Here is a 17,649-nt window from a genome sequence, read left to right on the forward strand (position 1 = left end):
TTCTTATTCTGGTTAAATCTTTACCCCCTTGAAGCCTTGGCATATGTCTCTGCTCTCTGAGTGCTCTTGTTCTTTATCAAGAGTTTCTTATGTGGAGGTGTTGACAAGTTTTCTGTTGTGTAGTCCCTGATGCAGCGCCAGGTGATGTGGGCGGAGGGGGCGGAAGCAGGTCAGAGTTGGTCATCACATGGGAGGTAAGTCATCGATCTTTTGTTGTTGATTTTTATTAGATCATAAACCCCAGAAGTGGTGACACTAACGGCATCAAAAATGTGAAGGCTTTTGTCTGTTTATTATTGTTCAGCCAATTGTATAATGCAATGCAATGAAGTAGCACAAGTAGCATGCATTCATTGTAATGCTGATACAGTAGGTTTGAAAGTGTACTGCTGATTGCATTATGAGCAATGCACCAACAGATTGCACTCTTATTCTATATATTCAATATACAGCAACAATGAGAAAATTAACGTACGTAATTAAATTGACTTTCTGTCAATACGCATCCATCAGCACCCTATAGTTTACCATTCAAAAGCCAATGTCTCGTGAAACATTTTCATTGTCTTTGGGGGCAATTATGGTTGAGTCCTCTGAAATCTGCCTAGCAACAAGTGGTCAGCCAAATGCGTGATGCAAATGTAGGTAGAAAAAAAAAACTGAAAAATTCTGTTGATCTACTTTGTTGTATGGACAGTTTTGTTTCTATATCATATTTATGTTTGAGATTCATAAGTTGTATTGCTGATGTATAACATTGAAAAAAAACAGCCTGTGCATTATTTTTCCTGGTATAAAGCCCCCATTACTATACAGTAAGTTCCTATCAACATATAAAAGACTGCACTGGTTGATGCTACTTGTTTCTTGTTTTAATTGTTAGACCCCAGTTAGCTACATATGGGTATAAAAAGGTGAATTCAGTTTATTAGAAATTCCTCATTCCTGTTCAAATGTTGAGTGCTTCAATCCCATTTTTATGACACGAGGGCTCATAAATTTGTTAAGCACCGTACATAAGGCGAAATGACGTTTTTATTTCAAAGATACACTGTTGTGAGCTTCGACACTTTTAAGACCATTTTCTTCATTCCATATTGTCAGGTGGGTCTCAAAAGCAATTTGAGGGTCACACAAACTGATCACGTCGGCCCAAGGGCGGGATGAACGTGAGTGGTTTGTATATGTTTTAATATCACTATAGTTTTGTGTGTCAATCTCAGCCTGTCCCTGAAGAACTACAGAATGGTGAAAGCTTTGGTTACATCATTGCTTTCCGTGCCTTTGGAGAAGTCAGCTGGACCCACGTGGCCACCTCTGCCCCTGGCGCTTCCCGCTATGTGTACCGCAATGAAAGCATTGCGCCCTTCTCACCGTTCCATGTCAAGGTTGGCACGTATAACAGCAAAGGCCAGGGTCCCTTCAGCCCCGTGGTCACCATCTACTCTGCAGAGATAGGTAAGCCAGTGAGCGCCAGACAAATGTTTGAGGAAAACGATCATAGAAGTGTTTATTGTTGAAGGCACTCAAGAACACCATGAAGCACGCTATGCGTATAATCTTTAAATCAAGAGTTATAAAGTGTAGACATTTTGGAACACAAAGAACATTGCTTGGAATTATCACATATTTTGCAAACTCGGAATCAACTGACATTTACATTCACGCGCTGCGAAAGGTTCATTCTTTTGGATTATTGCCATCATTTTGAGATGCTATGCTGCCAATGTAATTCATGTTTAGAGAGACAGATTTATTCTTTGCGCTGATGTAAGAATGCAGCGATGCTAAGTCCGGGTCCTATTGTCTGCTTCAGAGCCAAGTGGGCTGCCAGTTGGTGTATGGGCCAGAAGTGTCTCAGCCTATGAAATCGAAGTGAATTGGCAGCCTCTCTCCTTCACCCCTGAAAGGGTTCTCGGCTATGAGGTACATTTTACCCTTTTTATTTGAGAAACAGAAATGGCATGCAATGCAATTCAAAATTTGTCATCAACCTGGTTATTGGTTGCCCTGGAAACGGTTGGTTTAGTTGGGCTGCTGCTCTAGTTGAAATTATATGGCGCTTTGTAACATTGCGACAGGCATCCTGACAGACTGTTTGCACCAGAACAAAAGAAAATTGCCTGCCCGCACTTTTCACGGTGGCTGTCAATTACAGGGTAACATGGTCAATACAGTGTCCACACAGCACTGGATGTCAAAATGCCAAGAAGCGCCAGCGCCACAAATAAAGCTGTATACGCTCTCAAAATTTTTTTGTTCAAAAACACTAAGAATCTGTTGCACAAATATGACAGCTTGATTTCCAGCCTAGCACCAAAAAGCTTGTCTTGAATTCAAAAACACGTTTGAATATATGCAAACAGAAGTACACCATAGGCTGGGTGACATTATTCCCTATGTGTAATATTAATATTTGATTTTTAATCCAAATGTACGAGTATTATGCCATGTTTTCATGAAAGCTAATAAGTTGCATACTCTTCAGATTATGAAAAAAATATTTTCAGTTTGTGATGATATGGCTTTCTTCCATAAAAAATAAAAAGTCATATTTGCTTAAAATGTCCATCACATAAAGTTTTTTTTGGTGCTATTCCATATCTAAGGGATGAACGTATCAAGGGGGGCAAAGGGTAATTTTATTACTTTCAGTGTTATAGTCTAAAAATGTGAAAACATTGAGTATGTGCTTTGCGTGATAATTGTCACAATTCAATATGCGAGTATTTATTAAAAACATGGTATGCTTTTAAGTTGACCCTTTATGATACTAGAGGATGGATTTTTTTTAAGTGCTTATTTCATTGTTAGTGATATGTAGGAAATTAAATGTATGTGTTAAATGATATTTTATTGGTAACATTTCTATTCCACTATACTGTATCTACACAGATAAAAATGTCCCAGAAGGTTTTTTTTTTTTTTTTTTTTTTAGAACTGCACAAATAATTTAATTGTAATAATGTCTTGATTAAAAAGCTAATTTTCATAATAGCGTTTTGGTCCTTCTGAGATATGGTTTGGGGATCCGACGTGACACAATTGGACCACTGCATCCATCTCATTTAATGGTTTAATATCTCTGAAAATCTATTATGTTTATCACAGTCGTTTTCTACTCAGACATACTGCGCTTCTCTTTGCTGGCAAAATAACAAGTTACGCCAAGTAAAGTAAAATAAAGGCTGCCCGATCAAACATCTCAGCGGATAGCTCGAATGCTGTGATCTCTCTTCAGAAGATACAATCTCAGATAATCATTTAACAGTACCACATGCCGACACATCCAAAACAAACAGTCCTAATGGTTTTGTGCCACACGCTAAATGAGATGCTTTCATCCATTATTTTCCTGGGACTTGGAGTTGTATTAGTTTGATTCAATCAGTGCCATTGGATGTCCCACATAGGTGGTGTACTGGGAAGATGACACAAAACCAGAGACCATGGGGAAGGTCCGCGTTCCGTGGAATCACACCTCGGTTACAGTTAGCGGCTTGGCAGGGCACACGCAGTATTTCCTGACTGTCAGCGCCTTCAACACAGCGGGCACCGGCCCCTTCCTTCCTGCAATCAATGTTACCACAAAAAAACCTCGTAAGTCTTCCCGACACCCTGCTGTTCTGCTGCTTGATTTTGTTTACACTAGGATGATTATCTCGAGGTACAAACTATGGAGGGTGCTGTGTGTTCTGTTTGTCCCTCCGTGTTGCTTTTTGATGTTCTCAGCTATGTCAGGGAAGACAAAGTCAATTACTGAGTACATTCATTGCATTCCCAGTGCAAGAACAACATATTCTCTACAGTATATGGCCATTAGAAAAGTGTCAGACTTGGCCGAAATGTCCCTTCTCCTGTCCCCCGCTGGCCTGCACTCACACATGACTTTCTTATATGTTACATTACTGCAAGTTTCCTGACTCTGGATCCGTTATTTGAGTTGCTCTGTTTATTTATATTGTGTGAGTTGGTCATTAAAGGTGCATTTTGCAGTTTAAAAAGGTAATATTAAAGCTTTTTCTACATCATGCATACTCCAGCAATGCCCAGATGAGTATGAAGAACCCTGACTCTTTAACTGTGACTATACCTATCAGCTTTACCACTGGGAAAGAGTACTTTTGTACATTTTTAACTCACTAGCAGTTAAATTCGCACTACAGGACTAGATGAGTTACTCTTCTCAGACACATCTGTTTTCTCTCTCAGTCAGTGTTAGTTTGACGTTCATCCTGACTGGGATTTGATCAACAGTTCATAGAAGCACCTGTAGAGCAGAAGCACCAACTGTTTTAGGGTTTGTTCTCTCTCGGCCTGGATTTCCCAACCCTGACAATGTGATATCGTGGCACTACCCAGTGAGCCATTCAGCCACCACATCTCTCAATTATTGTAGATAAGTTCAACGTGATCAAAACAGTTTCATTTCAGTTCAATAAATTTATTTCATCCTTTAAAAGAAAATAAATGAAAGGGGACAGTAAGAAGTAAAAACTTGTTATATCTGCCCCTGATCAAAAATAAATAAATAACACAAAATGAATGACAGCGAGCGGTCAAGACGCTTTCAATGTAGCAATTCTATAAAATAATTCAACAGCATGTCATTGTGCTATACAGACGCTCCCCACCTTACGAACGAGTTACGTTCCGGACGATCATTCGTAAGGTGAATTTGTTCGTAAGTTGCTTCAGTGCTATATTTTGTATTATAATTTATGTTTAAAGCCTATATAAGTATATTGAAGGTTCATATAAGTATGTTTAAGGCTTGTACAAGTAACCTGCATTGGTTTGTACTGAAAAAAACTTAATAAAATGGAGAGAATACGTACAGTACTGTACTGTACTACGTATGTTAGAGAGAGAGAGCGAGACACACACACACAGTATGTACGTACATGTACGTAATAAGATAAATAAAATGAAGTTTAACTTACTTTTGGAAGATGTACTCGATGCTTAAGGAGATGATGGAGGAGGAGGAAGAGGAGGATTTTATATCATGAGAGATTCTTCGTCGTCGCTGGAATCGGCTTCAAAAGTTATTTCCTGCTTCATGGGGACCGGCGTTTCTTCCTCCTCCTCCTCGCCACGTTGCTCAGCCTCCAATGAGCTCTCACAGCGCCAATCGTCGGTATTAGCGGCGGAAAGAAGCACTACGCGCAATACAAAATCTAACTTACAGCATTTCTTTCCGAACATTTTTCGACATACTGTACGCGCAGAAATGTTCGTATGTACTGTTGTTCGTAACTCGAATGTTCGTAAGTAGGAGAGCGTCTGTATATATTTTTCCAGTAATTGTGCTTTTATACATTAAAAAAACACAGATAGACTGAGAAGATTTTGTTTTGCAATTCAGATTGTTCCACAAACTGACACCTTGAGTTTAAATGCATTGTTCTTGAAAAAATGTCTGCTCCTCTTAATTTGTACTCACTTTCCCTTTTTTTTATTAAATTTTTATATTGAATGGTAACATTTCATGATGGACTTTATACATTACTTTAAGGCGGTTAAACTCCATCAATTCATTACATTTTACTTTTTTTTTTGTAAATAATGGATTAGTGTGGTCTCTGTATCCACAACCGAAAATGACACAAATAGCATGTTTCTGTAGAAGAAAGACAGGTTTGGTATAGGTTTTGCCAGCACACCCCCACACTTTTTCTTTTTTTTTGAGAGAGCGCAGTATTGTTCACACTTCGATGCAATAGGTCAGGTATGGAACAATCAATGAATTATATAACAATAACAAAGCATGTGTATCATTTCATTTTTATTTCAACAAGTCCAACGTTGTATTGAAGTCCGTCAACTTTAACCCAACGAGTTGAGAACACTATTTTTAAAGAGAGTGTTTGAAGCATGTTACTGTTGACCACAGTCTCTGACTTCATGGGCCCAAACTCCTTTGGTTTGAATGTCAGTGTTTCCCAGTGATAGGCAAGGAGAAAAGGAGGAGGAGGAAAATGGCACTCTCTCAAACTGGAAAAGTGTAAAGGTGGAGTTTATCCAACACTTGATTTTGTCTTACTTTAATTGATCAACTCTACTCAACTATTCTGGACACCATTTAACTCAGAAAATGTTAAAATTACATTTCGGGAGTAAAAAATAACTCCTAAAAATGTCTTCAATTTTTGCTGTGTTGCACCGTAACACATGCATGTGCTTAATTGTGCTTTAGGAGTGTCACTCATTATTTGACATACACTGTACATTGTGCGCTGGTGTACATAAAATTCCATGGACTTTATTGACTGTGAAATATGTCTAGTGGTTGGATAAATTTCTATTGTGCATGGTGGCAGTTAATATGAATAACTGGTGAGAGGAGCCATCAAATGAATTGCTGTATATCACACATATTCCAAAAGTGGATTGCTGTGTTTTACTAGGAAGGTGCATCTGTCACTCTGTAGCACAGTGGCTATTAAGCTTTTAACAAAACAAAAAAATGCCTTTCAAGTATTACTATTTTGACGAATGTTAAAACACAGTGGTGCAATAGACCTGTTTATCAAAAGCAAAACTGTGGTTTCATTCCTACTCTAGACTTTAAAATCTAAAACTTTTTCAAAACCTTCCCCAAAGGCCATTTCCCTAAAATATTGTTCACAAATACAAATCTGTCTAAATCTGTGTTAGTAAGCATTTCTTCTTTGTCGGGATAATCCATCCAACCTCACAGGGGTGGCATATCAAGTTACTGATTAGACAGCATGAATATTGCACAGGTGTGCCTTCGGCTGGTCACAATAAAAGGAAACTTGCCTGACGCTAACCGCACCCGGTATCTGCCATCTGCCCTGAACAACGAAAACCAGGATTCATCGGTAAAGAGAGCACCTCTCCAATGTGCCTATAATGCCATCAAATGTAAGCATTGGCCCACTCAAGTCGGTTGCAATGCGACCCTGATGAAGATGACAAGCATGCAGATGAGTTCCCCTGAAACGGTTTCTGACAGTTTGTGCAGAAATTCTTTGGTTAAAGCCGCTGTCCGGGTGGCTGATCGCAGACAATCTTGGAGGTGAACATGCTGGTGTGGTTACATGTGGTCTGCGTTCGTGAGGCCGGTTTGATGTACTGTCAAATTGTCTGAAACGCTTTTGAAGCCGGCTTATGGTAGATAAAGGAACATTCAATTTATGGGCAACAGCTCTGGTGGTAGACATTGCTGCAGTCAGCATGCCAATTGCACACTCCCTCAAACTTGCGACATCTGTGGCATTGCGTGATAAAACTGCACACTTCAGCGTGGCCTTTTATCGTGGCCAACCTAAAGCACACCTGTGCAATAATCATGCTGTCTAATCAGCATCTTGATATGCCACACCGGTGAGGTGGGATGGATTCTCTTGACATGGGAGAGATGCTCCCTGACAGATTTAGACAAGAGAATATGGATGCAAATCCTTGGCAATGAAAGTCGGAGCAATCATGTGAATCGCTTGACACTCTCCAAGTTGTGTGACAGTTTTGATATGTTCAACTTGTTTTGATATGACTGTACAGTGGTTCTCTGACAGGCAGAAGAAGTTCCAACTGGCTGGGTTTCCTGCTTGTCTGGGTTAGAATTGTGTGATGTAATTTCTCCTGTTTGTTGTCTTACCAAAATATTTTGGTTTTGTTTTGTTTGCTCGTACACTTTTACTGCAGTGGTCCAAATGTGAGTCCATAATTGAAATTTGTAAATCACACCACAAAGTGTTTTGTTGCCACTCTACTGGAATATTTTGCTCACTTTTTTTTCAGCCCTTGCCTCATTGGGATTAGAATATGTCTTGTTATTTGCGACACTGTCTAACTTTGCAAATATATCGTCACAGCACCGTCTCAACCACCGCTGGATATTGAATGGACTCTAATTGGCTCCCAACTTTCTCTCTACTGGGAGCCTGTAGTGGCACTGGAGTCCGAGTCAGAAGTTATAGGTTACCAAGTGAGTTATTACTTATATCTACACTGCCATGTACAATACTTAACAAATAGATTTTAAGGTATGTTTTTTGACTCAGCTTTGCTAAATAATGACATTGGTTCAGCGTGGGTTGCGTCTCAGTGGTGGTGGGAATGTGAGTGTAAATGCAATAATCGCCTGTCTCTTTATGGGCCTTGACTGGCCACCAGCCTTGAAGTCTGCTGTCAATCTCCACAACACTGAACAAGATGAGCTGGCGTGTAATTTAAAGTACCTCTGATAAGGCCCCAAAATACATTTCCAATGTTCTAGTAACCTTTCCTTAATATTTTTTTTCTTTCTAGCAGAAGCCTGGAGATTTTGTAGCAGCACTCACTGCTATTTCAAACTGTACTCAATTCCCTGCACCTTGTCAAAGGCACCAGTTCCAGCTGAAGAAAAACAGCCCCAAAGCTTGATGCGCCCGCCCACATGCTACACTGTAGGTGTCATCATTCTTTTAGTGATGAGTGGTGTTTTGTTTGCACTAAACATACCTGTTGAAATTATGGCCCAAAAACATCAACTGTTCAAAATTTTGCAAAAACATACTTTGTACTTGAAATCTACCAATTGTACTCTGGGAAATGCGTTATGGTCTGATGAAACCAAGGTTGAAGGTTTTTAGCCATAATTCCAAAAGGTATGTTTGCTTCCAACACAACACTGCTCATATCATTGAAGAATAATGAATGAAGAGCATGCCATAGGGTCGGTGTCATGCGTTGGGGCTTCTTTGTTCACCTGGAATTGGGGCTGGTGTCGGAAGGAATCGTGGACAGTTCAAAATATTAGTCAGCATTAGCACAAAACCTTAAGGCTTCTGCTAGAAAGAAATGTGAGGAGAATCCTACAAAAACATCTGAAACTGATGTATTTTATTTAGTCAGAGAACTTAAGCTACATGCACACTCCCACATTGGTTTATTCTGGACACAGACACATCACAGTTGTAAGAGGCTGTGCACCACATTATTTTTATTTCCCTTTTCAATTTTTATTTTAAATTGCATTGTCCATGCTATATTAATGACACTCTCACAAAAACATTTTGTAGTCCTCTTTATTTCCTAATAACACAAAATCCTTGACTATAGGCTGTGTGGACTTTTTATATTAGCAAGTCTATAATGTTCATTTTGCCTACCTTTTTCCTATTCAGTTGTCATACAGAAGAAGTCAACTCAAATATGTAAACACCTTCACAACAACCAATTCAACAGCAGAGCTGACTCTCCCCGAGGTCGATGATGAATACATCATTCTTATTCAGTCCCTGAGTGAAGGAGGCCTGGGCCCTGCTTCAGATGCCATTCGAGTCCACCAGCTTAGTAAGTATCTTCTTTCAATTTTAAGAGGTTCAAGGAAACAGCCTTTGCTCTTGCATGGAAGGGAAACATTGACTGCAACACTTTTATTTGCCCACAACAAATTCAATGTGTTTTTTCAGTGCCTTATGTCTTGTACCACTGAGCACGCTGACCATGACATGAGGATAAGCTGGGTCATCAATCCCAAAGATATTCTATTTTCCTCTTATTTTGAGTCACTGTCAAAATGAATTAACTTTTGAAATGTGGTCCTGAGTAGTTCACACAACATCGCTTAAGTCCCCATCCCACTACGCGGGCTCAAACCGCTGAATATTGCTGCACAATTCATCTCTGTCGCAAATTGACTTCCTCTCTTACCACATAAAATTACTGTCCTGTGTGACTCCACGGGGGATTGTCTTCAAATGTAGATGCTCATTTGCATATAAAGCTACAGTTTTATGTTCCGTTCACAAAAAACAGCAGTTGAGAGAAGAATAAGTTTAAATATTGTATGACAAAAATTGATTTCTTTGAATATATGAGCGCTCCTAAATAAAGTATGTGGCATGGGAAATGTGTTCATAGACATTCCTAAGCATTGTTGCTTTTTTCTTCTTTTTTTTATAAATCTGATTTTTCTGTCTTTATTATGTGATCATGGGAAAGAAGGCATTTTAATCCTAGACTAAACTGTAATGGCTGTAGGAGAGTCTTGGGACCACACTGAATATGAGAAAAGTGTGTGAATAGAATTCTAAGAGTGAAACGTAATTTTAAAAGAACAAAGTTATAACTTTCTGAGTAAAAAGTTTAATGTTATGAGGAACATTTGTGGTTTATCATTATGACCATAATATATCACAACCAGGGTTATAATAGTTTTAGAATTTTCATTATAGTTAGTTTCAAGAAAGCTTTTTTCCACCACGCTCCATCAGCTGAGTCTGGCAGGTCACTGCCCCAGCAAAAATAATAATAATTTAACTCTCTGGATCTGCACCTTTTATCTAAATTGGCACAACATTTGAATGGGTTATTCCTTCACCCATACACCGACCGAAATTAGTGGTTGATGTCTGGGGTATGATACAATTCAATAAGGGCAAATGTTCAAGTTTGATTCAGCAGAATTACGATTCCATTTGATACGGTACGGCTGTAGCTTTTGTCATTTATGTGTCATTTTATTGTTCATTAATTATGTAACAAAGTGTAATAGCTCTGCAAAACTCAAACTATTCAAGGTCATTCGATTCAAATCAGCAACATCAAACTGATTTGTACCTATTTATACCTTTCTCATAAAAGACTATAAAATACGATGTGATACGAGTTTCCAATTCAAATTGGTTTTCATTACATCCCTAGTAGAAATGTGTGTGATCTAATGAAGTAACCAAGCAACAATTGCCTGTCAAAATGTGTTAAGTGACAAACACATACTGCCAGCAGCTCATGTTTCCTCTTTATGCAGATTGCCACTATAGAACAGCATTTAGCATATTAACAGAGCAGCAGGATAGGCCAGCCCAATATAAATCTGTCAAAAGTGTCATTTTCAGTTCTTTTAACCATCTGTTATTGTATCTTCCAGTTATATCTCAGAGATATCACATTTAAACAAGAACTGATGGGCTGAGATGGCTTTTTCACACCCGTTTATACCTGTGTGTGTGCTACAGGTATGAGCGCTCGCGGCTCGAGAGCCTTGATTGCGGACGCATCGCTGCCCTCCCTGCTCCTCGCCATCGCAATATCAACATTCAGGTCGACACTGTGATGCATTTGCTCTGTTTTTAAAGTCTTTTTTAGTTTGGAGGTGTGCTAGTTTTGCGGGTACGAGGATGAGAAGTAGAAGCATCGTCCGTCTCCATTTCAGCCTTTTGTTCTTCTTCTCTAACTCTAGAATGATGCAGATGCCTTACTTCCATTCATGTGCCACAGTAGTTTCAGCCTCCCTACCATTATGGTCCCAAACACAGACTCTCATTAATGAAGATCTTTGTGTATTCCGGACAACTGCGATGAGAAGTAATGTTTTGTATTGTGGGTTTTTTCCTCCCTCTGTCTGAATTGGCAAGCAGGAGCACAATCTTTCACACGCGTCCGTGCCTTTCAAGCTCATTGACAGAGGAGAACGACACTTACAGCCATCTTCATCTTTACTTGCTTGTTGCCGGTCCCGTCCCAGATTCCAACTCATAAAAGTCAATTTACCTTGTATGATTTGATTATGGAGCGCTCCGTTTAGCATGAGAGCTCCTCAAGGTTTTTATGCTTCAGAGCAGTTCTTGTTGCTTTCCTGCAAACTGAAGGATTGGCCGTTACTGCGCATTTACCAAGAATGCATGTGCAGGGAGATTGAGTCAGAGGGGTCTACAAGTACCACGGCAGTGCGAAAACAATCAGACTTCTACTGTAGTTTTGGCTGGAGGTGCAAGGATCAATACATCACAAGGTAAGTCAGACAAATAGATGGCACTTTATTTTATAGCACATAATAGATCAATATTGAAAGACCACAATTAAATGTTATGACCAAAATAATGACTAGTTCATCCACCGATGTATTTTGGAGCCTGTGTATTAGGGGCGGGAATCTTTGAATGTCTCACGATTGGATTCCGCTTTTTGGGTCTGCAATTCGATTCAGAATCGATTTTCGATTAGGAACGATTTTTTATTCAAAATGATTTGATTGACAATGATTTTTGCTTCAATCTATAGATGTGCAAGGAATTGTAATGATCTACTCCAGTTTGACTCGCTAATGCTAATTATCGCGCTACTCGCAGCACTTTTATCACTCAAAAGAACGGCTCCACGCTGAGAAAAAAACAACTTTTATTGGAATAACTTGATCGTGACTTTTTCCTGCCTATAAATTAACAGTGTATTAGACCTCGTGGAACCACACTGCCCCTCGGTGGCCAAATCGGGTACAACATGAACAGTACTCCAAATAAAGGTACACACAGACAAAGGCAAGACAGTATAAAATAATTGAAATCAAATCCATTTTGGGACACTTAAAATCGATTCTGAATCGTACTAAATGAGAATTGCGATTCTTATAAGAATCGATTTTTTGGCACACCCCTATTGTGTATACTTTGGCCAAAGTGTCGTTGCTACAATTTGTAAGCATTCAGTGTCTGTTATGTCCGGTAAACAATGGTCAGCATAATATAACCATTTGAAAGCCTTGGTTTTACTGTGGGTATTCTGTATCATCTATGGACTACAACGGGAACAAAGGAGAGAAGAAGGACAGAGAAAATTAGGCAGTTAAGCATTTAGAGGTCATGTTTTTTAATTTTTCGCCATCACGCCATAATAACTTGGACAGTTTACATTTCCCATTACTAGCAAAAAAAATTAAGTTCTGCATAATTATCAATTAACCAATTCTGTCTCGCATGCACCATTATTCCAGCCATATTAACCTTTCTTAATAACTGTTTTGTTAAACTCGTGGCATCATTTTACTTTGAAACCCCTATTTTATTATTACTAAAGACGGGTCTGGACCTACAAAATATCACCACATATACTACACTGACTGTGCTTACACCGAGCACAACTTACTATAAGGACCCTCTATGATGTAATAGTGGTCATGGACATATACAGTATTTGTCAGCTTGGTAATAAACAAGCCACAATTTTTCGCTGGCAGTCATAATTAACAGAGACCAGGCCCTCCACAGGGCTATATTGTTTTGGTAGTAAGGTACAATAACGTGAATCTCACCGATTTGCCGAATTTGAATTTTGTTTTGGGTCCTATGCGGCTTCACACTGGCCGTCTTCGGCGGAGAGCAACGATTACACGTCACTGTGGTCGCCTTGCATTTCAGTCTGAAATGCTTCCAAACTGCCATCTTTCCGCACCGTCCACCGAATAGCTTCCTTTCCGTCTCAGACTTCCTCCATGTGACGTCAATGTTTTGTGCCCGCTTGTAGTTTTGCTTTTCAGACTCACAAATTCCGAGCTTCGTTACATCCTCTTCCTAAACTCTTTTTCAAAGATGATGCCATGAGTGACGCAATAAATAAAATGATGAGCTGACTAAGCCGTGTAATGGGCAGAAAATAATCAACACAGACTTACCTTTGTGGCTGATGGGCTTCCTTTTGCACCAAAACATTACAGCTAACAACTTTTAACAATGCAAATCTAATCCAGTGCATCTAACCTAACTATTTCCACTGGTTATTGTCTAAAGAAACATCCAAACTTTCAAACTTGAGACCACATACTGCAGCGTGGCACTCACCAGAGGAAGAAGTGGAGATTTGACACTTTTGCAACAATTTAAGTGTCAATAGATTTATTGTCAAGCTATTTTAAAGACTTTAATTTGGTTAATAATGTGTAAAAATAACGCACGATGTGGGGACAGACCAATCATATCAATTTGTGAAAAAATATGAAATTGCCCACGGTATTTGGACACACGGGTTATCTGTCTGACAGTGGTGATATCATCAGGTGTCATTTTTTGGGTTATTATTTCAAAATAGTTTGTCATTGGCCCCGTTTTACTTTTGACATGTTTCCTAGAAAAGTGAAGAGTATTTTTGGTTTATTTTGGTTTTAGAATAATGATGGAATTGACATGCCCTGACTTAACCCCCAGACATTGAATAAATTACAGCACAAAATGTCATTTCGATGGCAACATTTAATGGTTGAAGTGCAACACTTTGAGGCATGCAGTGTGTTGTGGCGGAATACAACGAATAATAATAAGCATAATATAAGGATTGGCGTTTAGTGCAACGTCCTACTGAATTCTTGCAAGAACACATCACAGTATTTATATTCTCTTTCTCACCCTTCCAGACAAATCACAAGGCCATATATCTTGGAATTATAGCCGCTTACATTGTTAGGCAATGTGAAGGAAGACTATCAACAGCAGAGTACAATTCACACTCCAATTATAAAAAGGTACTTTTCCATGCATTAACGTTAGTTGTCGGCCACAAGTGAAATGGCAGAGTTCCCTTATCGTGTCGATTTGCCAAAGCAATTTGAAAATGCCACTTTGAGTTCTGGGAAAACTGTTGCAAGCCTTCTCTGTTTTCATTCCTGACATTTTTGTTCAATTAATAAGACATAGAGTCAGCAGATTAATCAATGGTGAAATCCATCTGGGCGGCGCCGTTGCCCAGCGCCTCGGTTGTGCATTATCAGTGTTTGCAGTCAGCAGGAGGAGTTTCAATAGCTGCCAAAAGAACAAACAGGAAATACATGCCAATCTCGCCACCGGTTTATTTGGCAAAATGTATGTTCAGCTGTGTTTATCACTTTGTGAATCTGTCCGTTGTTGTCCGTTGGATTGGCTTCTTTACAGTATGTGTGGTATTTGTCGTCATTGTTTGTTGTATTCGAGCCAGTCATACCTACTTGATCTTTTAAATGTCCTTTTAATGGCCAGAAGTTAGATATATGACAACATGTGCCATGACTTGATGAATGGAGAATCCTGACGGATGTCATTATTGAGCAGACATTAAAATAGATTCATAAATTTGAGCAGGCTCGGAGGGAAGTGATGGCGCACAGGACGAATGTGTCAGGATTTGTGTCGCTCATTATGATCCTAAAGGAGCGCAACATTACCCAACACTTCAAGTTGGTATAGCATGTAAATCTCAAACAAGTTCAAGTGCAAAGGGATACATTTAAGGCCATGACTTTTGCATTAGAGGACAAAATGTTTCCTTCCATCATTCACATTTGTCGTTTTTGCATCTTTGGATGCAGTTGTTTTGTGTACATTATTACATTAAGGAATGTCATATTAGCAATGTTTACATGGGAAAGATCTTTCAGTTTTTCTGATTATAAATTGAAAAGTAAAAAAAATAAAAAATATTTCTAACGTGTGTTTTGGGTACAGCGAAGCAATGGCGACACCTTTGTTTTTGTAAAGTAGCAGTGCTGTGGCGATGTTTTAATCAATTAAGTGTGAGCGCTGCCAAGCTATTGCACTGTTTTGTTTTTCTGACCTTGATTGTTTGGATTTTGTTTTCTTTAGCAATTCTGCACAAAGGTCAAGTGTTGATTTGGAAGAATTAAGGACATGGTGGCAAAATTCTGTACATGTTGAGAGTTGAAGACTAATCTTAGAAATTCTCGGTTGAATTTGAAAAATACATGAACAGAAAGCAACATTTCTTTGGTCGATGCCAAACACAGTGAGCCTTTCGATGTCTTTCATTTTTGATCAGAGGCACAAAGCCACAAAACTGATGACAAAGCGACAAAATGACAAGTTGCGCCCCTCCTACGTGACAACGCTTGGCCTTTCTGTTCACTCTTGTATGTATTTTGCCATGCAAGTGATCTCTGTGAGATCGTGGCAGGAGCGTTTTCACATTGAAAAGTCATTTGCTGATATTGATATGCTGAAGCTGTGCATGTATAATATTGTTTGGTGCATTTGTGTTTTCTAAATGAGGCGGTTAATAAAAACAAACAAAATCAACTGAGATTTGTGACTGGATTTGTGTTATACACTATACAGCATTGTACATATAATGTGGCAGTCATTTTCGGCATCAGCGGCTTTATTGTCTTTTACTGCAGGTCACATATAAGTTGTGCCTCGTGCGGGGACACAGAAGCTATAAAGTGCAGAATATTATGAGATTTCGTTTGCCATTTTTTAATTAAATGGCAGGTATAATGTCCTATTCATTGCTAGGAAAAGCACATTGACCTGAATGTGTTCATTTATAAATTGATCTCAGAAGGGAATTCATGACACACAATACAAGACACTACAGCATCTTTCATTGGTTGGTTTATGTCATAAAGACCATTTGGAAAATAAACACAAGTTCATCAATATTATGAATTAGGGTGCAAAAGTAATGTTTGTAACTAATGCAACATATTCTCAAGTAGTTGATTATTATTGATTTTTCACAAGAATACATGGCATTCACCATTTAATAATCACAGCTATTCTATAGAATGCCTCCTTTTTCAGGAGTACACCAGTATTGACACATAAACAAGTGACATACTGTAGTTGTATATAGCTTCTCTTTTGTCTTCATTTAGTGAAAAACATGCTCTATAAATTGAGATTACACCACTGACTTTGGATAGTACTCCATTTTTTGCCTATTAATCTGCATGCTGAACTGTCTTGTGCTTTTAAGGAACCTACCCAGCATTATGTGCAACCAACTTCTACATTTGGCAAAATGCGAAGAAGCACTTTCTTCCACTTCAAGTGACTGATGGAGCCCAATGCAGGAGACCAAGATAAAACAACTGTAGAAGTATTAAACATTTCAAATATATTTTCGTTTTACGCACCATATCTTCAAGCACTGCCAAAGATGACAAGAACTAATGTTTAGGCTTTGTTCTTGTCTACATAATATACATGATATACATGTAACATACATACATGTAACTTTTATCTAAAGATAACTAAAATAAAATTTGCGGAAGATCAAGTTCAAATCATCATGTCATCAGCCCATTGTTAGCGGAATGACTCACTCACAGACCCGTTTTCAGAAATAGGCAGATAACTGAAGAATTGTACTTAGTTTAATTTTACACTTGATAAATGGGCAGGCCCTCCAGACACAACTAGTTGTATACAAGATAGTAAAAAGTCCATTTTTACTAATACTATGTGTCTCATTTAACTCACAGTTTTGCAAGTGTACGATTTCATTAATCCACCCCAGAATTGTTGGCGTTCACATCATTAGCACTAAAACAACAGAATGTCATGGAAAGCAACTGTGAAATATTGATTCAGGCAGTGTTGCAGAGATGCTTTTAAGATAATAAGGAGTAGAGGACCCTGTGGCGAGATCAATGTGGAGAGGAAGTGAGGAAAAGAGAGGTTTCTCCCCACACACCACAGATCATCCATAACGAGCTGGGGTGTCGATACTTAGCAATGGCTCTTCACCTTCTTGTATTGACCACTGCATCACCGCGTCAGGAAACCGAAACTTCATTTTTGCAGTGCAGACAGCAGGACATGGTGAAGTCACTTTTGCACTCCCCTTTCTATGTATGCATATTGCTGAATTGCATCTAGAGTTGATTCCCTCTTCCAGGTGTATCGGCTGAAATGGCACACACAGTGTATCGCCTCTCATCAGTGAAGATGCTGACACTGAATCACATTCCATCCATTTTCCATGGCGCTTGTCCTTATTATAGGATGCCTGGAGCCTACAACAGCTGACTCTGGGCAAGCGGCTGAGTACACCCTGAACTGTTGCCAGCCAATCGCAGGGCAAATAACCATGAACATTCACACAGTGGCGAGGAGTCTATTTGGTACCAGGGCCTTCAGTGGGGACCAC

At 39.1% G+C, this 17,649-nt stretch overlaps 1 protein-coding gene across 1 annotated transcript in view; it reads left to right on the forward strand.

The window, feature by feature from the left end:
- Positions 1-15,189, forward strand: part of LOC144034019 (contactin-3-like) — a 69,692-nt gene extending 54,503 nt beyond the window's left edge. The window contains exons 17-23 of the mRNA XM_077542532.1: positions 124-194; positions 1,224-1,458; positions 1,817-1,926; positions 3,414-3,600; positions 7,845-7,957; positions 9,138-9,306; positions 10,974-15,189. Of these exons, the coding sequence (XP_077398658.1) occupies positions 124-194; positions 1,224-1,458; positions 1,817-1,926; positions 3,414-3,600; positions 7,845-7,957; positions 9,138-9,306; positions 10,974-11,071 (983 nt within the window). The 3' untranslated portion in view covers positions 11,072-15,189. The remainder of the gene's footprint in view (positions 1-123; positions 195-1,223; positions 1,459-1,816; positions 1,927-3,413; positions 3,601-7,844; positions 7,958-9,137; positions 9,307-10,973) is intronic.
- The last annotated feature ends 2,460 nt before the right edge of the window (positions 15,190-17,649 follow it).

The sequence above is a fragment of the Vanacampus margaritifer genome, chromosome 1 (genome assembly GCF_051991255.1).
Source record: "Vanacampus margaritifer isolate UIUO_Vmar chromosome 1, RoL_Vmar_1.0, whole genome shotgun sequence".
Lineage (NCBI taxonomy): Eukaryota > Metazoa > Chordata > Actinopteri > Syngnathiformes > Syngnathidae > Vanacampus > Vanacampus margaritifer.